At 38.1% G+C, this 26,550-nt stretch overlaps 2 protein-coding genes across 4 annotated transcripts in view; both read left to right on the forward strand.

The window, feature by feature from the left end:
• Positions 1-26,550, forward strand: part of LOC103226200 (amphiphysin) — a 251,796-nt gene that overhangs the window by 193,184 nt on the left and 32,062 nt on the right. For 2 of the 3 annotated variants that reach the window (XM_073008951.1, XM_073008949.1), the window contains 6 exons: positions 4,380-4,496; positions 8,234-8,257; positions 10,253-10,276; positions 13,134-13,166; positions 17,630-17,686; positions 22,078-22,203. In XM_073008951.1, the coding sequence (XP_072865052.1) occupies positions 4,380-4,496; positions 8,234-8,257; positions 10,253-10,276; positions 13,134-13,166; positions 17,630-17,686; positions 22,078-22,203 (381 nt within the window). The remainder of the gene's footprint in view (positions 1-4,379; positions 4,497-8,233; positions 8,258-10,252; positions 10,277-13,133; positions 13,167-17,629; positions 17,687-22,077; positions 22,204-26,550) is intronic. The other variant, XM_073008950.1, reaches the window with a different exon arrangement.
• Positions 10,291-13,123, forward strand: LOC103226199 (uncharacterized). Its single transcript, XM_007981563.3, has one exon. It carries the CDS (start codon positions 10,585-10,587, stop codon positions 12,313-12,315), a length of 1,731 nt encoding a protein of 576 aa, XP_007979754.3. The 5' UTR covers positions 10,291-10,584; the 3' UTR covers positions 12,316-13,123.

Here is a 26,550-nt window from a genome sequence, read left to right on the forward strand (position 1 = left end):
TCTTTTGTATTAATTGAACATTTTTATTATTATCTTTAGTTTTCTTTATTTGCTTATTAGCTATAATATTGTTTTGTCATTTTAGTGGTTACTTTAGGGTTTTAGTATACGTTTTAATTTATCACAGTCTAACTTTCAATTATGTAAAGTCATTTAAGGTACAGTATAAAAATCTAATAATAATATACTCTCATTTCCCCACTTCTGTTTTTGTGCAATTTTTTTCGTGGATTTTATTTTATCTACATTATAAACTTCACATTACTTTGTCATGATTTTTGTATAAGCAGCTAATTATCTTTTTAAAAGATTTAAATAATAAAAACTCACGTATAGTTACCTAGGCAGTTAGTATTTCTGGTTCTCTTCCTTTGTGTAGACGCATATTTCTGTTATCGTTTTCCCTTGCCTGAAAGATATCTTTCACATTAGTTGTAGTGTGTATATAATGGTGATGTATTCTTTCTGATTTTGTTTGTCTGAAAATCTTCATTGAATTTTTATTTTGAAAAGTTTTATCAAGAGGCATATAATTCTAAGTTGACAGTTTCTTTTTCTTAGTACTTTCCTCACTGTCTTTTTGCTTCATTATTTCTGGTGAGAAATCTATTGCTACCTTCATGTTGTTCCTCTGTCAGTGAAATGTCTTCTTTTCTCTGGTTCTTTTTATGAATTTGTCTTTAACACTGATTAGAAAATTATATTATGGTTGGCCCACATGTGCTGCATGTGTCTCATTCTTTTCGGACTAGCAGCTACGCAAGGCTGTACTTTTCATGGTGAATGGCAGGAATGCAAACCAACCAACCAACTATGAAAGCACATTTCCAGCCTTTGTTTGCATTACATTAACTAATATCCATTAGCTAAAGCATGAAATATGGTCAACCCCAGGTAAGGGATGGGGAAGTAAAATCCATCTATCAAGAAGCTGTGGCAAGGCTAGGCATACAGATTATGCTCAAATTGCACATCTGCACTGGAAGAAGTCCAGTACCTTGCTAATAAACTTACATGTCCCAAGTAGAAGACATCTCATGAAACATAGCACAGATTATTACAATTGGCAATATTTTCCTATTGGAAGATTTTTCCCCACTGTGGTTTCCACAGCTGGTCTCCTTTCTTAGGAGCACATTCCAAGTCACCCCTTGTAGATTTCTGATGGTAAAGCAGTGCTTATGATCAAGTTCCCAAAAAGCTAAGAATGTTGAAACCATACCATATGTACTCTAATTGTGATGAAGGTGTACAGGATTCATTTGTCTTGTTAAGGAAAATTATACTTTACTGTGTTTCAACATGTAGTGACAGAGTTGTGAGTACATTCCTGCCCTTTTAAAAAAGAATACTACATAAGCAGGCAAAATCCTTTTGCTATTTTTGTAGCTTTAGCAGAATATTCTTTGACTTGAGTACCTTAAGGGATAATTCTCAAGATTAAGAGGGCAAAGCTAAGTAGAAGTTGAGTCTGCAAAAACCAGCTACATATTTTGAAGGCAGTCAAATTGGCATTATGGATATTTGATGACAGTAATTTTATGTATTCACATGTTGTATTAGTCCATTTTCACACTGCTATAAAGAATCACCTGAGACTAGGTCATTTATAAAGAAAAAATATTTAATTGGCTCACAGTTTCGCATGACTGGGGAGGCCTCTGGAAACTTTCAATCATGGCAGAAGGTGAAGGGGAAGCAAGGCACATCTTAAATGGTGGCAGGAGAGAGACAGCATCGGGGAAACTACCCCCATGATCCAGTCACCTCCCACCAGGTCCCTCCCTTCACATGTGGGGATTACAATTTGAGATGATATTTGGGTGGGGACACAGAGCCAAACCATAATCACATGTATGCATTGTTGCTAATGGTAATGAATAACATTAGCTTCCATTTCCATTTTGAGTATTTCCTAGCTATTATGTACATATACATTTATCATCTTTATTACTCATGGTAATCCTATTAGGCCTTATTAATCCCATTTTATTCACAAAGAAACCAAGGCTCAAAGAAGCTCAATTAATTGGCCAGGGAGAGGCAGCTAGCAAGTGGTACTATTGGGGTATAAACACAGATTGATCTCAATCAAAGTCTGAGCATAGCCCATTATAGTCTGATGCCTCATTTCATCCTTTATCTCTAAATTCCCATTTGAGCTTCCTTAAGGGGATTCATTCGGCTTAAAGGGAAATAATGAATATATTCACATGACCTGAAATTTTATGGAGAACTTGCAGAACTTTGAGAATTCCTCTGCAGATTCTTGGGGTTCCTAATTGAGAAACTTGGGTCTAGGGCATCAGCGGCAGCCTGGCAGGCCTTGGAGTCAGAGGCACCAGCTGCAGTCTTACCTCTGCTGCGTGGCAGCTGGGGGCCATGACAACAGATCACCATTCAGTCAATTCTATTCATTCTCCCAAATGGGGAATTACTGCCATCTCTCCCTCAATTTTTTGTAAGGATTATGTTTGAAAAGGCAAGTACAATGCAGCTTGGAGAACATGGCAAGATAAATGCTTTAAAGGCAATAAAGTGTTGTCAACATTAGACTGCACCAAAGTGTGTTGTTAACTTGAGCTAATGTCCATATGTGTAAAGTTCTTCAAACAGTGCCTATCATATTCCAAGTAGAATACATTTACTAAATTTTAAAAATATAATTTGTACCAACATAAAAGTTGGGGAAAAACAAAGCTTATGCAGATTTTGAATAGAAAATTGGTTGATAGTTTTGTGATTGTAATTAGTAAAGAAAGTAGAGCTCTCAGAAGGGCATTATCCTTGTGAAATTTTTTAAAAAGTATATATGGGGAGTTACTATGCTGCAAAATAGAAAACACAAGGCTAATAGCATGATATATTAGCAGCTTTCTTCTGCAATGAGTATGGATATGCTAAGGAAAGTATTTAGGTTATACCACTTCGCTGTTCTTTATTTATTTATTTTTTATTTTTGGGAGGGAATGGAGCCTCGGTCCATCACCCATGCTAGAGTGCAGTGGCGTGATCTCAGCTCACTGCGACATTCGCCTCCCAGGTTCAAGCGATTCTCCTGCCTTAGCCTCCCAAGTAGCTGGGACTATAGACATGCACCACCATGCCCAACTAATTTTTCTTTTTTCTTTTCTTTTCTTTTTTTTGCATTTTTACTAGAGACAGGGTTTCACCATGTTAGCCAGAATGGTCTCGATCTCTTGACCTCCTGATCTGCCCACTTTGGCCTCCCAAAGTGCTGGGATTACAGGCGTGAGCCAATTGTCTGGCCCTCACTTTTCATACATTTCTCAGTTTTTAATGTCTGTGATGAATATTAATTAAAATAACTCCTGTTCTTCAAAAATCTGTCTCCAAAAATCTGTTTTTATGTAATATTTTACCCATTGGTTTGACATTTCAATTTCTAGGCAACAGAGGTTTTTTTAAAAAAGAATTTTATATTGAATGCTAAACACATATAATTTAAATTGCATGAAAACTGACCCCAACTCCCTTTTCTGTGTTATACTTTATGGGACTTTGTCTTAGCCTGGCCCTTTACTGTGTAACTTGAGCCTGGGTTATGCCGATTTCCAGCCCACGTTGTTTTCATGTGTTATGATACCAGAAATAAATGAACAAATGATAATGTTTAGTATTATAGATTTTTTTTATTATCAGAGCAGGACTTTTGTCCTGTGTCTTATTTGGCTTACCTTCTTTCTAATTCAAAAATATTATTAATGGGAGCTCATTTTGCAGCAAATGTTGGGAGGCATGGCTGTCTCCTCTCTCCCTCCCGTTCACCCTCACTCATACACATACACAATCGAAACTAACAATACTATGGATGAAGACTGGATCAAATGATAACCAAATCAAGGGATAGGGTGCCAATGAGGGAATGAGGCAGTTGGGATGTGGTCACAGTGGCACCTTCCTTTTAAAATTTTAGCTTCCCAGAAGAACATCAGCAGTATTGCTGTAGTAAGTCTAGACCTTGACCCATTTTATCGACTGGGTCATCTGTAATTTCTTGATCTGAGTTCTCTGAGCTGACAGAAGAGACTCCTTGCATCTTGGTACATTAGGATACATCCTTGGAACATTCTCTTTGTTGACTGGACTTGGAGCTAGACAAAGGACAAGAGCTAGAGCCTGGAACACATTCCAGGGCAACTTAGGTTATACTTGGCCGGAGTTAGTTATTTCCTTCTCACTGTGTTTAGCTGAGTGACTGGGTGCATATTGGTGAGCCACCATGCTTATAAAAGTGTGTTTTGGGGATACCCAATAATAATATTAGAAAGAGTATACATGGGCTATATCATGGTCTTATCAGATTCAAGCTAATACATGTTTTGTTTTGTTTTGTTTTGTTTTGTTTGTTTTAACAGAACGAAGTCCCTGAGGTGAAGAAAGAGGAGACTTTGCTGGATCTGGACTTCGATCCTTTCAAGCCCGAGGTGACACCTGCAGGTTCTGCTGGAGTGACCCACTCACCCATGTCTCAGGTATCAGGTGCTTTTTGGATGTTTGGAGATACTTCATAAGCCTCAATAATTCAGTGTGGTGAACAATGATCCCTATACCTTTCATGACTACTATCTATTTTTATTTTTGGTTGACAGATATTTCCTAATAGGAAAGAGGCGTAGGAAGGGGACCTTATCTATATCAGTTGTTCTAAACCTCCCATGCCATCAGCTTTCTCTACCCATAAAGCTGGCATAACCATACATTCCTGTTTTCTCTCCCGGAGTAATTGTTACCAGTGTCCACTTTGCACTCAGAACTGTTCAGGTTTACAGGATGCACTTTATGGGTTCCCTGGATGAAGCTCTTTCTTTTGGCTTTGGGTTTACTCTTCTTGCTGTTTTCTCTACTTCCCTTCCTCATACTTTGCAAGTTAAGGTGTGTTTGCAATGACCATGAGAGCATGGCCCAGCAGAAGCCATTTTCAGAGTTGATAGTTCTGAACTTGATGATGCTGTGTTTATCCTCCACATTGAAGAAGCTCCCCTCCTGTGATCGTGATTATGGTTTGGAGAGTTGCCTTGCTTCCCCAAGCCTTTTTGCTCACCACTCCCTCCCTCTCCACATTTCTTCCTTTCTGATAGTTACTGTCGTTACATTTTCTGTCAGACGATACTGGTGGTAGATGCCGTAATGACCTGTGGGTAGGTCCTCTGAAATATAATTAGTTTACAGCTCTCTATGCTAATAGAAGGAAGTTAACTCAAAATTTGACAAAACAGAAACCGTTTATATAAGTATTTTGCATATGGTTGGAGCCCCACATTTGAATTTAGGCAAAACCAAAGTTGCTAGAGTATGCTTCAAATGAATTAGTGAAAGAGTATTGTAACATTCACCCTAGGAATTGAGACCTAGCTTGATTCCCTGGTCTTGAAGCCTTCTTGGTATATCACAGTAAACTACTAGGGAATAAATAGCTCAATATGAACTCCAATAAATAAGGATTATGTCTATTCCATGCTTTATTCTAGAATGTGATTGGACTTCTAAAGGCCTTCCTGTTATAAAATATGAACAATAAATGTCTAAGGTGTTAATAAAGTAGGAAATTAATAGTCTAGACACCAGCCTTAAAGATGCTTTGCAAAAAAAAAATGGGTCTCTTAGGTGAATGTTCCAGGAAGCCTCCTGTATTAACTCTCTTCTAGAAGATTCATGATGTGCATTATGAATATTAAAGACTGAGAATACTAAAGACTGAGAAGTTCTGCAATTAAAAAAAAAATGTTTATGTTTGTTTAACTTAGAGTTTCCCAAATTTGTTTGACCACAGAAATTTATGTTAACTATACTTTTCTTAATATTCATTGGAACATTCTCTAAAACAATATTTTGAGAAGTATTGTCAGCAAGTTTGAGGATTCCACCTTGGTGACCAAGAAAAGTACAAAGTGAATGTACATATAGTTGAGTATACTTCCTTCTCAGAGCTTTCTCATTGTATAGACAGCCTGCAGAATTCACGGGATTTTCTCTGCCTTACTCTCCATGCTTTTTTTTTTTTTTGAGGCGGAGTCTTACTCTGTCACCCAGGCTGGAGTGCAGCGGTACGATCTTGGCTCACTGGAAGCTTTGCCTCTTGGGTTCACGTCATTCTCCTGCCTCAGCCTCCTGAGTAGCTGGGACTACAGGTGTCCACCACCACACCTGGCTAATTTTTTGTATTTTTAGTAGAGATGGGGTTTCACCATCTTTGCCAGGATGGTCTCGATCTCCTGACCTCGTGGCCCACCTGCCTTGGCCTCCCAAACTGCTGGGATACAGGTGTGAGCCACCACGCCTGGCCCATGCTTCACTTCTTTTGTGGCAGAAGCAAAGTTTCTGCAGTGGATGCTGGAATGATTAGTGGGTGAGATTTCATAGCATTTCTGTCTACAAGTTTGCATCAGGAGAGAAACCTCTTTCATGTTAATTCATGATTACATTAATCCATAAATCATGAAACTGTGTGTGGCCTCATGACTAAGAGATTCTTCAAAATTAAACAAAAATGACCTGGTTTAATCTTCAAAATCTTAGTTCTGAAGGACATATATCACCGCAGTGATGGCAAGCTGTGTGTGTCCCTGTGCTCCTCCTCAGGGCCAGGTAATAAAACACTCTAGCCTCCTGGTGGCCATAACTGAGTCACTACACTATAGTTGTCCTGCAATCCAGCTTTGATCATACCTCTCCTCTCTTGCTAAGAACAAAAGTCTTGACTGAATGACAAAAAAAGCACAGCACTGTTAGGTCTGCCTGGTTTTTTTCCTCTTCACTCAAAATGACCTCCTTTACTCATCACCTGACCCCATGTTTTCGAGGGATGTTCTTGCTGCTAGCAGAACACCTCATCTTGTGATCTCTGCAGTATCTGTGCACACTAACGCATCCTTTCATGATCCTGAGGATTGATAAACATGACATTTCACATTTCCTGCCTTCCTTTTAAAGAAAATACTGGTGATGTGTGCATGATGCAGAGACATGTACTAGCTTTTATGATCTTTGATTCTTAAGGGGCTGTGAAGCAATGAAATGCGAATCATCTAGATAATCAGAAAACATACATTAGATCCATGTACAGAAAATTGTGGCTTTCCATGGAGCTGTTCTCTCCTGTCTTAGTCATCCTACAAGAAGATGCTAAGCAAGAGACCAGCAGGCTGCATGGAGATAGATGCAAGGCGGGCAGTGCAAAGCGGTTAGAATGGGTCCAAACCAGGTGGGTGGGTGTCAGTTAGAACTCAGGGCCCGCTTTCTATAATACAGATCCCAAATGAGGCCTCTGCAATCTCAACTGGAAACCATCATATTTTTAAGGTGGGAATGCCAGGCTCTCTAGTTTGCTGTTCACATTTAGTGATTCAAAATAAGTACACAAACATGGATCCATTCTAATGACAAAGACATGGGCATAACGGGATGTGGCTTTAGCAGCAATTCTCAATCATAAAGGAAATAAAGAGAAGTCTCCCCTACTCCCCTCAGCCATAGTGGAAGTCATTTGAACCATCTGGCCTCACTCCCCAGGTTCATAAGCTTTATAATTAAAATAGCAGTAGTAAGTATAATTCATTCATGTCTTAGGGGGTGCTCTGCCAATTTGTATGATTACCAATTCATTGAGCAGTGTGTTATCATCTAATTTAACATATTGAAGAACTATTTTTCTGGGGCTCATTTACCATCAAACTGGTCATCCTATATCCTCTCGAATGAGATGGGAAGGAAATAGCATTAGCAGTGATTAGGACCTGCATTTCCTCAAAAATGTGATAAGCTCTAAATTTTGGACACCTTGTTTACTTCATTTTAATGAGATATGTGTGTGTGTGTATGTGTGTGTGTGTGTGTGTATTAAAGTAACCTCATTCATGTTTCAAATATAGTTTTCTACTCACATAGTGAAAGGTAAGATTGATTAGACCTGTGCTATCCAAAGCTAAATGCCATTTAAGCTTATATTAAGTATAATAAAATTATGTAAAATTTAAGATGTGCTTTTGTTACCCTAGCACATTTCAAGTGCTCAATAGCCATATGTGACTGGGGCTACCATACTGGATAAGTACAGATATGGATCATTTCCATCACCAAAAAAAGTTCTATTGAACAGTACTGTACGAAATGCTTAAAAAATGCTTATAATTTCAAGAACTTTTGTCACATCAGCTTTTTTTTACATTTTAGATTTGTATAACTAACAATATTTTTGTTTATTTGCTTTCAGACATTGCCCTGGGACCTATGGACGGTAAGCCACTAATAACTCTGTTTTCATGTATCTTGATCCCCAGAAATTTGGAAACCTTGTTATATTTTATTTCCTTTGCAACAGAAAGAAGACTTATACAATTTAATGATGATGTAGACCCCTAGGATGGTCATTAGGCCACTGAAAGTCTTGAGCATTATGAGAACCTGAAGATGATGGTGAAGGAAGAGTGCAGTGGACCAGATTCCTGGATGAATAATGGTCAATAATTTGAATAATGGTCAATAAATTGGTCCTTTGTTTCTTTCTGTGGTGGTTGATGGCAAAAGGAGCTATTGTAGTGAAGGACACACACACTTAAATAGAAGACAAGGAAAGTGTGAATGAGAAAATGGAAGAGATGAACTACTTGGCACATGGAATCATTTAAAAATATATATTATATTTAATGAAGCTTGAGTTAATAAGAACTTGAGCTTTACAGCCAGATGGCCCTGGATTTTAGTCCAAACTCTTCTACTTATAACCTTGAGACTTTGGGCAATTTCTAAAACTCTCTAAGCATCATTTTTTCTCATTTGTAAAATAAGGGTAACAATGCCTACCTCAGAAGGTTGTGTGAGGTTTAAATAAGATAATTGTAGAGTATGTAGCCTGGTGTCTGGTATGTGTCAATAAAAGGTAGATATTATTATTGATGTTTATTCAGCTAATCTGATGTGTAAGGATAACTACTCCATAATTTAGACTTGGGAAAGTGTCACAAACAGAGCTTTGTGGTGGTCTCATTGGTGCTGTGAAATTAGGTGACTGGTCACACACCTCTACAGCCTCATATCCCTTGCAGCAGGGTCTTTGTTTTAGAAAAGCCCTGGTGATGTGGTCTTAAGAACCCAACTTAAGTTGTATGTTTTCTTCTTTTATAGTGAGGCAAAAAAGGAAAATTTGATAGATCTAGCTATTCCTGGGCAATGCCACTTCTGGATTGACTTTGCCACTTTCTTTCTCCCTTCAAAACAAAAAGATGTCTGTCCCTTCTTTCTGCAGTTGCAGGGCTTATAATGCAGTCTTTAAGATCCTTGGATCATCAAGGAAGGTGCTCAAGAAGAGAGATTAAAAATGTCGATTGAAACCACCAATGACTAAGTTATATCTTTTCTAGTGAAAAGTTTTACTCAAAAAGGCATGCATGAATTGATGCTCAAGTCATTTGAATTCTAACTTCAACTCTGTGTTAATTTTCTTGGAGATTAAAAAGACAATGCTTTTTCTTGTTATTCCAATATTTATATCTTTAGTGGAACTGTAACACATTTTCCTTCCCTAGCTGGGAGGGTATGGAGAGGGTGAAGGTATCATCTAGAAACAGCTTTTGAACATTTCAGAGGACAAACTTGCTAGGAGTGGTACCAATAACAAGAATGCAAAACAACAGCTTTCTGAACATAATTGCTCACAGCTATTAATCTTCTCAACTTTGCAAGATTTTTTTGTTATGTGGAGAAAATGGCTGCTAATTTGGAGGAATGACATCAAGAGAACTCTCCAGGCAGTCAGACTGGTTAATATCAGACCATTCTAAACATCCACCTCAAAGACAGAGCCAAGTATAGGATGAGTTTGGGGAATATTTTCTTCTGATACTGTGTCAGAGTGTGTGCTACTGTGTAATTTCTTGACCTCTAGTGCTTGATCTTATTCCGACGTTCTCAAACTTGCTTATGTGTTTGAAAGTTTACATTTCAGAGTCTGCTAAAGCAGAAGTCATGTACTGGCCATAAAACATCCTTGTTGATGCTAGAAAATGACAGAGGCTTTCTTTGGGTTTTAGTTGTACCTTTTCTACAGCGGTCTTAAAATATTTTGGAACAAAAATCATTCCCATCACAAAACATGTTGTAAAATTTGTTCCTAAGCCAGTAAAAGCTATAGCCTTCAGCAGAATGTTGACTCTAGACACCATAGGATTTGTGTTAGTGTGTTAGTGAATTTTCTTCTCTTGCCTTATTGTTACTATTTTCTTTACCCATACAGACAAGCGCTGATTTGGTACAGCCGGTAGGTAAATATCCAGAACATTCTGGATTTTTTTTGGTATTTGATATGCATTACATACATAGCATATTTTCTAGAATGAACTGTTTCCCCATGTCATTGCTAGTCATAGATTTAAACCTTAAGCCAATGAATGTAATCACTTTCCAATTTGGTTTTACTGGTGCTACCTGCCTGAAGAGCTTTGTGTTTCTCATCAAATCTTACCATGATCTGTTTCATCTTTTGTTTTTGTTTTTTTTTTTTCCTTTGCTCTTCTGCATACTTTAAAGACTGACTCTTCAGAAAATCTTTCCTTGTGTAACCTGATCATGGAGGAAACTCCAGACAGTGGGTTGGCCGAAGAAATTCAAAGATCTCAAAATGATATAGGTGCATTTACTTGGGGCCCTGATGCTAGTACAGACAGGGTCAGTCAGGAAATTACCTCAGGAGGGTTTGGAGAAGACTCTGCCTGTCTCTCTGAAGCAGAGCAAGACATAAGATTATCCACCAGACTGCTTTCGTCTGCTGACTGGCCCACTGTAGCTGAACAGGGTGAGCATGCCCCGGGGCCAGCCCTTCCAGGTGGAAATGAACAACTGCCCCCAAAGCCTGCACCCGAGGCTGGAGTTACCTTTGCTCCTTGTGTGGAGATGGAGCAGCCGTATGACCCACTTGACTCAGACATGCCAGCCATGGACACAGCTGGCCTGTTCAAAGAAAGTCATGAAGATGTGAAGAAGTCAGATGAAGAGGAAGAGAAACAGAAGATAGAAGATTCTCTGTGGGCAGGTGTGGAGACATGTCAAAAGGTAGACACTGGAGCTATTGATATCAAGACACTAGAAGGTACAGAGGAATTTGAAGAGAAAGCATGTGAAAGGACAGGAAACAGAGTGGTAGATCTTCTTAATACCATAGGAAAGGAAGCACATAAGACCTTAAAAATTAATGAAGTGGAAACTAGAAAAGATATAAGAGCAGGGTATAAGGAAAGTACAAACACCAATGAAAATTATTTTGAGAAAACTGACCTATTAGAAAAGGACATGGAAAGAGGAGATATGGCAAAAGAACTTAGTGACAGAGACCAAGGTCTACATGATGGAATTCAAAAGGTAATCAAAAATTGTGAGATGATAGAAGGCTTTGGAGCCAAACCTGCCAATCACCCAGATATCTTGAATCCATCTCTCCAGACCTACTCTGTATCTAAGATTAAAGATGGCAGCCCTGAGGGATGGGATTTCACTAGAGAAGACATAAAGAAAAATGCAATAGACACTCCCAACCGTGATATGATATATTACCCAGCACAAGACAGTACAGATGCTGAAGAAACTCAGTGTGAGACTGTGTTAAATGCTCTTGTAGGTGACAGGGATAAAAATCAGGCTGTTTTAGCAATAAAACTTGAAGTAGAAGCTCAGTCTAGGACTGACCTTAATTATTCTCTGGGAAGTGATACAAACAGAAGAGATTTATGTTCATGTAAGGCAGAAAGTTCACTAATAGAAGGGTCTGAAAGAACAGTAACTGAGAACTGTAGTCATACTGTTAACTTGCCAAGAATTGCAGAGATAGACTCTTGGGGAACAGATCCAGGTCAAATCTGGCAGCCAAGCTTGGATTCAGCATTGAATAATTTGGATATAACAGGATTCTCTGGTATACCAGATGGCCAAGCAAGTGGATTTGCCAATTGTCTGGATTCTATTAACCATGGGCCTATCAGAGATACAGAAGGCTTAGATAATAGCTGGACACATTTAGATGTAGTTGAGCACAAGGAAGAACTGGAGGTGGACTTACTAGCAGGTGTATGTAGGAAACAAGCCATTGCTAGCTGCTGTGAACAAAGCCAGGAGATAGCAAGACCATTGATTTTGGGGACCTCCCGGAATGCTAGCACTGAGAGTTCTGCTAGTTCCCGAGACCAGGACATCAACAACTCAGATTTATCTGAAGATGAAATTGCTAACCAGAGATATGGATTGTTGTACCAAGAAATAGAGGCTGACAAAGACGAGGTACTTACCCTGGTCTGTAGCATAGACTAGCCAAAAACTTCTGTAGGTTCTGTTTCTCCTCATGTCTCTCACCTACTTCATTATCCATCACTATCTTCTAGGAGGCCTAATCTCTCTAACAGATTGTTATGTACTTCTTGAAATCTGTGCAAACCAAACACAAATAGGTTGACCAAAAAAAAAAAAAAAAAAAAAGGCAGCAGCATCAACAACAACAAAAAACCCAACAACACAGGCACATACACACACAAAGCAGAATGATTGTGTTGGGAATTAATGAGAGTCTATGTTACCATCTCATTTTCTGAGTTGATTCTCCCTACTTTCACTTTTACTATTCAAGAACTAAAAATGCGCTAAACCAAGAGCAGCACAGACTAATTTACTGTTCCTAAAATGGTTCTGCTCCAATAAGAACACATGAAATGTTTCAACTCAGGCCCACTGAAACTGTAAAATATCATAATTGCTGTTCATCAAAATGATGCATTGTAGAAACACTGGAAAAGCTTCTTCCAGATTCTATCAATGGCCTGAAAACAAGCAACTTAACTCCTAATGGCCTTTTTCCGGAATCATCTTCTCATAGAGAAAGTGGGTTTGGGTCGGCACCAAGCAGTAATGCGGCAGCAATCATTGTAAAACTAACCTTTCTTTTTTTGTCAGCCTATTTAAAATCATTCAGTGTGGCCTTTTGCATTTCCTAAGTTATTTCATGCACAGCAACCTTTTGTATGATTTTAAAACTTGTGATAGTCTTTACTTTCCAACTTGTCTAATGAATATTTACTGGTCCTACAAAAATGATAATTAAAAAATAACACAATCTGATTTTCGTTTCTGTTTAGGCTTCTGGAGGTTCATTTAATGGATTCACACAGGTAAGGAATCTGTTTTCTTACAAGATCTATCTGCTGAGCATGATGCACATTTTTTTTCAATGTGGTTTGGTTCTCTGTGCCACTAATATTGCATAATGATTAAGAATGTCAGCACAAAATTGGACCCCACTACTTACAAACTGAGTAATGGAAACAGAATAGTAGCAACAATGTATGATTATTGTGAAGATTAAATGAGATATGCAACAGAGTGTTTAGCCCAGCAGGCTAGCACACACTAAGTTCTCCATGACTTTAGGTTAGCTTTTATTAATATGATTAGCTATACCATGGGCTTCTACCTTCTACCGATTCCTCTACTAGAAATGAGAAGTTGTTCTGATCTGAGAGATCCACTGAATTCAGCTGTTCTAAAGAAGAGCTAGGATTGTTTTGAACTAATGAGATGGATCTTTAGAAAATGTGAGAGGGTTTTAGGAGCTTCCTTCTAGAGATTCCTATAGGAACCACACTGCACAGAGCCTTGCCTCTTCAGCAGTTCTCCAGAAAGGATCTGTTGGAAGATCAGAAACCATATGCTGGTTGTGTCCAATAAGGCAGTATTTTCCTTGGGAGTCTGTGAAAGAGAAACCACAAGATGAACTGTCCCATTAGGACAGTGTATGTGTATGTCCCAACAGGTAGGCAGGTGTAACATATGTAAAAGGCTGGCCACATGGCTCTCAGGCTTCTGGATCAGTTCTGACAACCTCTTCAATGGAGACCTCAAACAGGCTTGTCTGTGATGCCTGCTTTGTCTCAGAATGTCAGATGTGAACAGTTTCTAATAATTTAGCACTTAGAATTCTCTAAATACATATTCATAATATATTCATAAATAGAATTCTCTATTTAAAGGTTTCATTATTTTTCCATGTTACCTATAAAAAGATAAAAACCCACTGATATTCCCACATCCAATTACAGATACACACAAACACAAAGAGAGATGTTAATGTATCTCTTCCATCTTCAGATAATTCTTTTGAAAGGTTATCATAGGCATTGTCATCAATTTCTCATTCTTTTCAGGTTTGTATTTCTATCAGAGTTATGAATGCACATAATTTTTAAAGTAACAACTTTTAAATAAGGGCTTTTATTTTAAAACTTCAGACCATCATACACTCCCTTCATTTCCTTTTCTTAGAGGTGAATAGTTTCACTTCCTTCAACAAATTCTGTTTCCGCCCTATATGTGTGCATGGGTTTCTTATTATGCTGCTTTTTGATTTCTAAAGTATTATCTATTGACTCATCCCTCTGGAAGGCAAAGACTTAAAGTATTTTCCACCTCCTACCCGCCCAATTCGCCCCCTCTTCTGCTTCCTGCCCTTCCTCTGATAGAGTTCCATCAGAGCCATCCCGGCAATCTGTGGTAATGTAACAGTGATGAACATGCTATTAGTAGCCAAGTCATGAAGTTCACATTTTGTTTCATGCCAATTTTTTGTTTTCCTTTGTGGTTATAATTGTGGGTCTTATTTATTTGCCTGTTGGTTGATCTGCTTAGTTTTCTAGGTACTTATCGCGTATTCAACCCCATACTCTGTAGTTATGTAAATCTCCTATTTTGCTGAAAACATTAGACATTCGATCAGTTTCATCTTCTTGAAGAAATTGCCTATCTGTCCTCCTGGGCTGCTCTGGTTTGAACCTGGTACCCTATGACTGTGACTTGCTACAGAGCTGTTCTCTGGCTCTTCCATCCTGTTGATCATGGGAGCTACCTTCACCTCTCTCTCCTGTCCTTCCACTGTTTTCTGATGCAAGTTTCCTCATTTGTGGTTTAATCATTCACTTGGGTGGAGCACAACCTCCAGTAGCTTTCTGAAAAAAGTGTACACGGAGGGTGAATATTTGTGACCTTATGCATCTGAACATGTCCTACGTATGTATTAATATAATGGACTGCTAGTTTGGGTATTATATTCGAAGCTGTAAATCATTTTCCCTTAGAATTTTAAGGCCATCACTCCACTCAATCCTACCACCTAGTGTTGCCTTCAAGAAACTGTAATTTTGATTGTTGATATTTTGTAAGAAACCTTCTTCCCACTCCTCATTCTTTCTCTCTTTCTCCCTCCTCCTACCTCTTTCATCTTCCTTTTCTGTCTTTCTCTGTGGAACTTTGTAGCATCTTCTTTTTACTTCAGTGTTTCCGAAATGTTTCAATGATGGGCTATGGTCTGAGTCTCTTTTCATCCACTGTATCAGCCTTTTTGATCTCAAAATTTATGGGTTTTGATTTGGGAGAATTGTAAAAAATTAATCATGGCTTTATCTTTTTTTCCTTTTGTTCTCTCATTCTGTAACACTTCTATTTTTCATATGTTAACTTCCTGACTAGTATTCTATTATTTTTTCTTTGCTGTTTCCTTTTCTCTGTTGTCTTTCTCTACTTTCTCTGTTTGCCAACTACTCTAACAGGTTTTTCACCCCTATAATTTTTTCAATTTCCAATAACTCTTTTTATTTACTGCATATTTATTTTCCAACAGCATCTTCTTCTTGTGTCATGAATGATTCTCTTCCATTATATCTCTGAAGATATTAATAATCATTTTTGATTTTTTTTTTTTGCAAAGTCTTTGTTTCTTCCACTTGCTTAACCCTTTCTATTCCATTTCTCTCTTTTGTATTTGAGAGTTATCAAATGTTTGGTGATCTTGACTGAATACTCATATTTGAAAGTGGGAACCTGAAAAGCTGACTGAAAATTTGTACAGGTAGATAGAGTTCATTGACTGTGGGCATTGTTGCAGGACTTTCTGGCTCATCTTTTCTGTTGGTGAGCCACTGAGGTCAGGTTCTTTAGGCAGTTTTTCTTTTCGTTTGGGCTGGCCAGATTTTCCAAGGAAGATTTATTTTGTCTCCTGTCTGCAAAGTTCAGGTCTGACTACTAGTGTAATGGAGGTGATTGGGGAAAAAATGGGAGCAGAATGGTGAGAGAGGGGTGCATGGTCTCAGTATTTATTATGTAAATACTCAGTGCTTCTACCTTCCTGATGAGCCTGTGTGTTCCCCAGTCCAGGGACCCTGTTTCAGCCTCTGTATAATTAATCTCAAGTCTTCTGTTGGGGTAGGCAAGGATGTTGCTTGGTGTTCTTAGTAGCTAAGAATATCTTGAGGTCTGATGACTTTGTAATAGACTTTTACTATTCTTCTGTTGTTACCACCGCCCTCACTCCTGTTTTCTGTGGCTCTTTATGCTTCTAATTCTTCATCACTGGGAATTCTAAGGAACAAATCAGACTGATTTTCAGCATTTCTAACATCACCTTAGGATACAGATTTCTCTGATCCACCAAGTTACTACTCTTTCATCTGCTTTCCAATTTCAACATTTTGTTGTTTCTGTCTTTCTTCTCATTCTTTTCATTCTTACAGATTTATGCCTTTAAAAAAATCCCTTTATTGTTGTTTAGTTTGGATTCAGGAGGTAACAGAGGTAACTGCATGTGTTCAAAACACCGTCTTCATCCAAAAGTCACTGGCTCATCTTTTCTGTTAGGCACCCCCTGGATGTCATTTCTTTAGGCATTTTGTTTTCTCCCTTGAGCTAGCAGATTTCCCAGGAAAGGCAATTGGGTCTCCTGTTTTGAGGGTGCAAGCCTGGCTACCAATGAGAGATGAAGGTTCCTTTAGAGGTTAATTTTCCTTTAGATTTCCTCCAGCTTGATTTGTTTAGGTCAACGAACATATTTTATGAAATTTTAACATGTGGCTCTTACATAACCCATTAGAAGGAACACTTAAGTAATATAGTGAGATTGAATTCACAACATTTAAAAAGTTTAAATTTTGGAACTTCAACCACTAACTTCTGATTTGGTATCAACAGCCAGAAGAGAAGCTGTGGACTAAAGATGCCCCTGAAGCCAGGGGCCTCTGTTTAATGACTCTCATAGTATTCTGCTAGCAGAGACTTATATTTAGAATAACTATTATTAAAAATTACTTTTGCATGTTTTGACTTAATGATTTAAAATAAAAGGGGACTTTAACATGTTTAAAATAATATTTATTGAGGCCAGGCATGGTGGCTGCCATCTCTAATCCTAGCACTCTGGGAAGCCAAGCTGGCAGATTGCTTGAGCTGAGAAATTCAAGACCAGCTTGGGCAACATGATGAAACCCTGTCTATACAAAAAAAAAATACAAAAATTAGCCAGGCGTGGTGATGTGCACCTGTACTTCTAGCTACTCAGGAGGCTGAGGTGGATCACCTGAGCCCAGGGAGGTAGAGAATGCAGTGAGCATGATCATACCACTATACTCCAGTCTGGAGGACAGAGGAGACCCTTTCTCAAAAAAAAAAAAAAAAAAAAAATAGAGCCTATATATATGTGTGTGTGTGTGTGTGTGTATATATATATAGAGAGAGAGAGAGAGAGAGAATTGATGGTAGCTAATTTAAACATCTTTTAAAAACATCTTCTATTTTTATCCTTGATTTTCAGCCCCAGGATACTTCATTATTCGCAATGCAGACAGACCAGAGTATGATCTGCAACTTGGTAAGCTGATTTTGGTTTGTGCTCTCGGGAAGTTGTTAGTTCTAGCTGCATCTAGAGTTTGAATATCCAGAATGTGGTTTCTGGATCCTGTACTTTTCTAGAAGACAGGAGAGAACGTGTCTGTAAAACCTCAGTGTGACTTTGCATTTGGTTATTTCTATTCACACAGGCACAGTCATTCCAGCAAAAACCAGTCTCCTAATTATGAACCCCAGCAGAACACAGTGAATCCATTAAGGACATGTATATTTCCATATGAATATAACTTAAGCTCCAGTATTTAAAGTGAAATTGTCTCAAGAATCCATGTTTCAAAAGAAATCCCTGTTTGTTTCTTGAATCCGAAACTACCCCATCTCTCATCTCATCCCTCCACTCTGTGAGAGGTAGAAGGCAGTAATGCATAGTAGAGTTGTGATTCCTAATTTGATACCAAATGAGAGGAGAGACAAAAGCTTAGTTAGGGGATGAGTAAGAAATAGAAATAGTTACTCCTGGTGTTAGAGGAAATTCTTAAAAGATTAGTGTTGCAGTTACGATGGAAAACATTTTTAGCAACAGCTTAAAGCTTACTAGTAAAGATGAATGAAGAGACCTTAAGAGATGTCGCTTTTGAGCATGTCATTGCTACACTTCAGAGGATTTGGGCTCTTTGAGGACTAGGTCATAAGGGTTATTTGTAGCACTATGGTTTTCTCATGGGAGTAGTGCATACTTATCCCAGCTTCTGCCTTTCATATTGGATGCTTGGAATTAAGATTAAATAGAATGAATTTTTTTAAACTATTTTATTTTTAAGTAAGGAATTCTGTTCTGGAGGGTTTGTCTTCAAGGCTGGTTTGATATATTTGCAAAAGCAGGTGTGTCTCTCATACCTTGTCAATAGATTGTCACACTTTTGCCTTTTGGACAACCAGCTGAAAGGCACAGTCTCTTTGGCCTGCAAATAAATATTTAAATGTTTCAAATACAAATTATACTTGTGTTAGTCATATAGCCAGTGAAACTCATTCTTCATGTTCATTGGTGATTCTCCAGCTGGGTGATGGAGATGGAGAATGGAATTTTTAATTATCAACCGTGAATGGTTTATGAGAAATGGAGAAATACTAGTATAAAAGGAAAGGCAATTGGTTATAATTAAACTCACACCTACTACACTGATGCAAAAGATTCAGGTCTAGAATTCAGTGGTTTTTAAGTTTCGGTGAGCCTTTCCATATCATCCCTGGCTGGTCCTAGGAGCTTCCATGCTTGTCTTTCTCTTCTCTTTGTATGTATTCTCTGAAGCAGACATCTTGACCCTTCTTTCCATGGGGAACTTAGCTTTGTCATGTTCAGCATTGCAAATGCTGCTAACATTGACCCTGCCCTCTGATCTAGGAAATCACAGTGAACTGATGTCTCCCAGTGAGTCCTGATTGTATATGATCTTCCCAGGAGCAAGAAAACTTCCCAGTGTTTGGCTCATTGACTATTCTGAGCGAAGTAGGAGGTGAAGTTGATAATCAGCTGTACATCTCCCAGTCTGCATCATAGAGCCCCGCAGGACATCCTTTGAGTACAGGTTTAAACCCTTTTGAATCAGCAACTCTTGCTCAGAGCTCAGAGCTGCCTCTAAAGCCCTCTCACTAAATTAGCTCTCTCAGGATTGGAGAAACTGGATACAAGGCCACATTGGATGTGACTAGACTTCTGCCCCTGCTCTCCCAACCCATCTCCTCTTCCTCTGTGTTGACCCGCCTTTCATCTTATCACAAAGGATACCAGAAAAGGTGCTGCAAGGCTATACTCCTTATTTTATTCTAAAGGAAGAATTGGTTTATGGTCCTCAGAGTTCAACCATTGTGGTATCTACTGCCGCCAATATCTGTAAAGGATGCACCTCTTCTCTGAATGTGTAATGACTGCTACTGAAACAAACTATAGGAAATCATTCTCAGCACTCCAAAATAGGTGTGGCAGGGGATCAACCCATTTGCAATGTCTCTCAAGGGAGACATCTTGTAGAAAAAAATGGTGAAGGTAGGGCACAATTCCCACAGGACTATATTGAATCCCTCCACAAGAGGTTGCTCACATTTTATCTTAGTTTTTCCCTCTTTCTTGACAAAATGCTTATAATTTTGCATTATCTTGGAAAAGAAAGGTGGCTTCTATTTCTAAGTTTAGGTAGCTGATTTTATATACAACCAGGCTTCTTTGTTACTCATCATTTAGTGAGTTATAATATCCTCCTGGAATTTAGGTTAAGTTGTAATGCCATATTGTGAAATTTCATGTGTTATTGTCGTATGTGAAACATCTTGTGACTTGTGGGGACATAAGCAATCCTATGTTCTCTTGATACTAGACCACAGTCGCACTGTCAAATTCCAGCAAGCAAATGCAATTAGACTCATTTATAAAATCACCCTAGCTATTTATTCTTGCCTTGTAAAAAATGTCAGAATTTCTTGAGACTTCTAAGAAACCTAGACTCTGATGCAAATATTTTTTGCATTTTAAGATATCTTTGCATTTTGTAAAATATATGATGATATATTTCTTTGACTCATGTTTTAAAACATCTCTTGGCTTCTCATCTGGCTTCAATCTTACTTCTTCCATAGCATAGACTCAGTTTGCAGTGAACAGCATCTACTTGCAGATTTCTTGGTGTTTTCTCAAATTGCCCTTTTATCCTTCATTGTGAAGGTCATTTGATACCAGGCTGTCATAGCAAATCACCTTGACTTCCTAAATGGTAAGATCATTCCCTGAGCTCTTACAGTATCTGTTTGCTGTTATGAAAACTTGTTTCATTATGAAGATAATTCTTTTCGAACAATAAAAGTGAAGTGTTTTTCCATAAAGGACTCCTGAGAGCATATTAGTGTGAATTTTATCTCATTCTTTCCTAAAAATTATGTCAGGCCACCTCTTAAAGCTTAAAAAAGCCCATAAAAAAATCAAATGTCTATACACCTGTCTACCAGTCCTTTGAGTTTATTATGCCCTTTGAAAAGAGTGGTTGTGTGATCCTGGCATGCATAAAAATGGAATGATTTGGTGGGAGACATAAGACAAATAGTTTGTGTGTTTGTCCAACACTAGGCTATTCATATTCATTTTGTATTACCTCAGCATAACTTTTCCATCACTTCTCTGGGGAACTTGCCATGTGCACTGACTCAGATAAATGTACAGGACAAATAGAGGTGGGTTTTGATTGCTTATGGTAAGTTGGATAGAAGTTGCTGATTTCTCCAATCACAGCATTAATTAGAGACTTCTTACTCCACTGGGAAATCACTTTTCAACTTTTTTTTACAGTTTAAGTGTTCTGATGATAGAAAAGGATCTTATGAGCCCTCTAATGGCCATCCATTTAGTGAAAGAATCATGCTAGATAAATATGTTTATTTATATTAATAAGAATGGAAAAAGAAGGAATATTTTCAGTAGTTGTAGTGACATGCACTGGCTGTGGTGCTTTTAATGGCTTGTTGTTAGTTGATATCACTAATTTTAAAACTAAAAAGGCCTTGATCTAAGAGATGCCAGAAGCCTGATTTAGCATATATGTAATTGAAATCAGGATGATGTTTATGTGTTGTGTTGGGACAAAAAGACCTCACCCCGCCTACACAATTCAGGGGTGTAATTGAACCACATGGAGAATACTGCCCTGTGGTTCTTTAAACAACTATTATATGTAAATGCATTACTGATGATTTTGTTCGAAGGAGAAAGGGAACAAGGAACTGAACAGGAATTTACAACAAGGCAGTAAAGTATCTATGATTGTGGTAGCGAATAGCCAGGTAGCTGGTTCTGTTCCTCCCAGCCTTGGAAGTGGAACACTAGCATCGTGGTGACCTGTTGAGTCAAATGAATGCATTTTAGTCTGACTATTAGAATGACTCTTCGATTTTTTTGGTGCAATGCATATTCATAAAACTGAAAGGCCCTGGAACTGTGTGCCCTGCGATTTCTTCCTTACTCCTTCCCACTGGCAAATAATTGTGGGTCCTCCTAGAATTCTCTCTCTCTCTCTCTCTCTCTCTGGAAAATAGCAGAACCTTTTATAGCTATCATAGGTAAGTGGGTATTCAAAATGTTGCAAGTAAGTAAAATGGGTAGGTAAAACTTGGTAAGTCTTGCCTGACTTCAAGGGAAATGACAGTCTTGATGATGGTAAAGCAGAAGTTTAATAAGATTTTATTTCTAGTCTTTTCCGTTCTCTAAAAGCTTATGATGCCAAACAGGGGACTTTTCTCCAGCACGGATTTCATGAAACTAGTTGCCTGTGGGATGACAAAGAAAATCTTAATTGTCCAGTATTCTGTAATGTTATCTATTTACCTGTTGAATCTTTTTCCTCTAACCCTCAAAACAAACACTCCAAGGCTGAATCTGAACAGGCTCCACCCACAGAGCCAAAAGCAGAGGAGCCCCTGGCTGCTGTCACACCTGCCGTTGGGCTGGACCTTGGAATGGACACTCGGGCTGAGGAGCCAGTGGAGGAGGCAGTGGTGAGCGCTACCTCCCTCTCACCCTCGATCTGCCTCGCTGCCACAGCCATGCTCATCTCATGACCCCATGCATCACTCTCATCTTTGCCTCACTTGGGCCAAACATGCTCCATATCTGTTGTAGCTCCCAGGTTCAAATAGCCTTCATTCCTGTTCTCTTTCATTTTTTAATGACTAATCTTATGATCTAAAGAAAACTGTATATAGCCACAGGTTTAGCACAGTAGAAGGGTTGTAGAACTTGTGAGTAATCAGAACTGTTAATGCTTTGTTCTATCTGTGACAACTGGAGATGTACCTTTATTAGGGATGTGACAAACAGAATAATAACTTTGTTCATTGTGTGTACATATTGATTACTTACAATGTTCGTTTTGTAGGTTGGTTAAGGTCCAATGAGGTATTGAAATCCCATATCACAACTCCATGAATCTATAAGGATTCACCATTTGCTCACAATTACGTCTGCTGATGACTCTTATAATAATATGGACCTTGAGGATGTTTTGTTTCTGTGCTGGGTTGGAGATCCATTTGTCTGCCTGGAAACCTGCTCTTACCCTAATCCATACAGCCATAAAGAATACCACATTGCAAACTGGGCTGAGCTCTGATATGTACCAAGTAGAATTGGACATTGTAATACCCATGAAAATGTAGAGTACAAAATACCCATGGTGAGTGAAAAGTCATTTATTTATGAAATGAAGAAAAATATCTTCCCACAATTTCAATCAACCATTTACTACAGCCTTCATAGACTGTACAAATAGGAAAACCAATTTCTCTATTACCAAAAATAACATTCCCTAGATTAGATACCTAGAGAAATGAGGCTTACTTCATGTCGTTGGTGCCTTAAGTCATTTTACAGGGAAAATGATAGGTCATCTGTCACATCAACAGTTTATTAATCAAGTAGAAAAATAAATAATAGTGCAAGATAGTAATGGAACCACTTAAAGTGGGACTGAATCTCTCCTAGAGGCGTTGCTTGCAGGGACTTTAGACCAGGGAGTGCTGTGTCCAGGGCCGCTCCCAGATTCGCTGGAGATTTCAGCAAGTCCATGCAGACAGTGCTTTTTCATTTGGTGTCCAATGGTGATCTGTCTACTCACCTTAGCTTTAAGATTATTTAAATAACAAAGGAAGGGAAAAATAGAATTTAATTTTTCACTACTGTTATAATTAAGAAGATAATTGATTTTTAAAGGAATGTGGATGATGCCAGGGAGTTAAAAAGATACTGATTTAGGTTTTGAGGGAAATCGTTTCAATTCTGAAAGGCTCTCATCAAATCCCTATTTTGAACAGCAGAACCAACTTCACCTTCACCAATGTTTTAAAACTAGTTCATTGATTTTATGCCCAAGACTATTCAGTGTAAGGCTTAATGCCATCATGCCCATGTGTTTGAGCACGGACAGCGTTGGATGTTGTGCGATAGATTGGAAATGTGGAATAGACGAGCTACTGTGTTCAATACAGGCTGAATGTTGATTCTCCATGATCCCTTCTAAGAATGCCATGTCCATATACCTCCCACACCCCCATCCTCATTTCAACAAACCAATCTAAGAAGGCTTTTGTTTTTTTCAGAATCCAGGTTTATGGTTTTCCAGTGGACAATATTAGTGGCCACGAATTATTAAGTACCTACTATGTAATAGCTAATATATATGCATATGTTTGATAATTGTTTAAACTAAGGGTAATATGAAAAATATTCAACACCCTGTGGCACAGGCACCAACCGTCACTCAAACAGGCGTCCCTCATGTTGGGTAAGCAGCTCTTTGGAAGAATGCTTCATTCCGAAAATACCTTTTCTCCTAAAGCTCATAGGTGAACTGTAAAGAATCAAAAATTGTGATTCCTTATAAAATATAAGGCAATTTACAGTCTTATGAAGGATTTAGGCACCTCCTGAGATCCACAGGTGATGCAAGAATCGCAGGTGCAGAGCTCGCAGTGTGATCCACGCTTTCCACAGAGAAAAAATTCAAGTTCATTTCTCCATATGGACTGAAAAATAACAGTAACAATGTTAACTAAGAGGAGACAGTTTACAGCAATTCAGTTTGCCTAATGCTTATCAGTAGTGGCTGCCTTCCATGTTTTTAACATGGACATACTTGGATGAAATCAATTCTTCCCTTCATTCTCCCTTCTCCTTAGGAAAACAGAATCAGATAAAATATATTTTTGTTTCCTAAAGTAGATTTATAGCTTATTCCTTCTGGTCGTAATAATCTAACATAATATTAGGGTTATATTTCTCTGGAGAAGTGTCTATTAGGTTGCTAGATATGTGATATTAATTGTAAAAACAAAAATCCCCATTGTGTCCCTAGCATTAATTAATAGGCTGACTGTGGTTGTCATTAGTCAGCATTGAGTTGACATGACCTTTTGAGGTAATCCCTTTCGCTGCTGAAATGTCACCATAATTATTAGTTCAGGTTTTGACAAAATGCATTTCATCTGAGATGAAGTTTGTGATTGTTCTGTTTTTTTTGTTTTGTTTTGTTTTGTTTTTTTTTTTTTTTTTTTTTTTAAGAGGCAAGTATAATTTCAAACATGGGAAATTTTAACAGTGTTTCCCAAAGGGCTTTTAAGAAAAGTTTAATTATTACATTATAGTTTGTTGTTTTATTTCTCATATAGCTAGTATTGTCGATGGTTTTTTCCAATAATATCAGATTTTACTAGCATGTCTACAGGATGCATTTACAAAAACAACACTGTTGTCTTTCCTTTTCCGGATGTTTCTATGTTATGTAAATAATGAAAATATTTGTTAGAAAAAAATGATTTGGGGCCGGGTGCGGTGGCTCACGCCTGTAATCCCAGTACTTTGGGAGGGTGAGGTGGGCAAATCACGTGAGGTCAGGAGTTCAAGACCAGTCTGCCCAACATGGTGAAACCCCATCTCTACGAAAATACAAAAATTAGCCTGGCATGATGGCGGGTGCCTGTAATCCCAGCTACTTGAGAGGCTGAGGCAGGAGAATCGCTTGAACCCGGGTGGGAGAGGTTGCAGTGAGCTGAGGTCTTAACCATTGCACTCCAACCAGGGTGACAGACTGAGACTCTGTCTCAAAAAAAAAAAAGTTCAATACGATTTCAATATTCATTTCAATATATTTTAGAGAATTAGGTTGAAAAGCAGGTAAAGATGAGCACAGAGTCAATTCATAATGAATTATTTGGTTACAATTAATTATGGTTAAATTTTTACTCACATTTATTTCATTTTTTTCTAGAGAAGCCCCTTCTAATTTTCTCTAAATTTCTGTCAGTGCCTGTATTTTGCTTAAATTATGTGAATTATACCACTGTTTTTTTTTTTTTTGCCTATTATTTTTTCAAAATAATGCCATGTAATTAAATTTAGAGTTAGCATAGTTTTTAAAACATATAAATGTAAGAAAGACTGGTAAAGACATTTTTAAAATTGTTGGGGAATCCTGGATTATGAAACATTATTGACCCATTATTCTGGGGACAACTTTGGTTTTTGCTGTGTTTTGTTTTTTAAAAACTTTACTACTTAACTTGTCAAGACCAATTTAAACCAACAAATATATACATATCAGAATTGCCAGACTATAGTCTATCAGCTTCATCTTGCTAGGAATATTTCTGTCTGAACAGAATGCATGTGTTCACTTCCTCTTTTACTCAGTTGACAGATATATTTGAGTCCTCTGTAGGTGTCAGGCTCTGTTCTGGATCTGGAGAATACAGGGATGCGGTAAATAGCTATGGCTCCTGCCTCCTAGTTTCCACAGACTGGTGGTTGAGATGCACATTACATGGAGGTTGAGGTGTCCTTCAGTGACACTCATGTTCATGGGAAACAGCATTTGGGTTTTCTCCTTTTGCAGGGTAAACATGAGAGCTAGCGTTTCCCCTGTGCCTCTAGATGTCATCTCCCAGTAAGTCAGAGGAAGACATTGAAGATCAGAGGAAGCCAGGGAGCTTGACTTATTGCCTGCCCTTATAAACATAGAATGATCTTCCAACTCCAAATGCTCACACTGAAGCATACTTTAAGATGTCAAGAAACATACGTATGTATATATTTTTCTTTTTTTTATGAGAACCTTGGAGATGGATGTTCCTATTTACCTTTCTTAGAAAAAATATCACAGAATTCATTATGGTTTTCTGAGTTTGACTGTATTCCCATTAGCAAATAGTTACATTTTCAGTGCCCCTCAAGCTAAACAAGTGTCTGTTTCTCTCTTGTTCACGATACCAAGCACACAGCAGAGTATATAATACATGCCCATCAAATTCTAAGTCATTGATTTGTTAATTGGTTGACACTATAGTCTTGGG

The sequence above is a fragment of the Chlorocebus sabaeus genome, chromosome 21, assembly GCF_047675955.1.
Source record: "Chlorocebus sabaeus isolate Y175 chromosome 21, mChlSab1.0.hap1, whole genome shotgun sequence".
In the NCBI taxonomy this organism is placed as follows: Eukaryota; Metazoa; Chordata; class Mammalia; order Primates; family Cercopithecidae; genus Chlorocebus; species Chlorocebus sabaeus.

Coding starts and splice junctions, on each gene's coding strand:
- LOC103226199 (XM_007981563.3), top strand. CDS start 10,585: ATGGAGGAAACTCCAGACAGTGGGTTGGCCGAAGAAATTCAAAGATCT.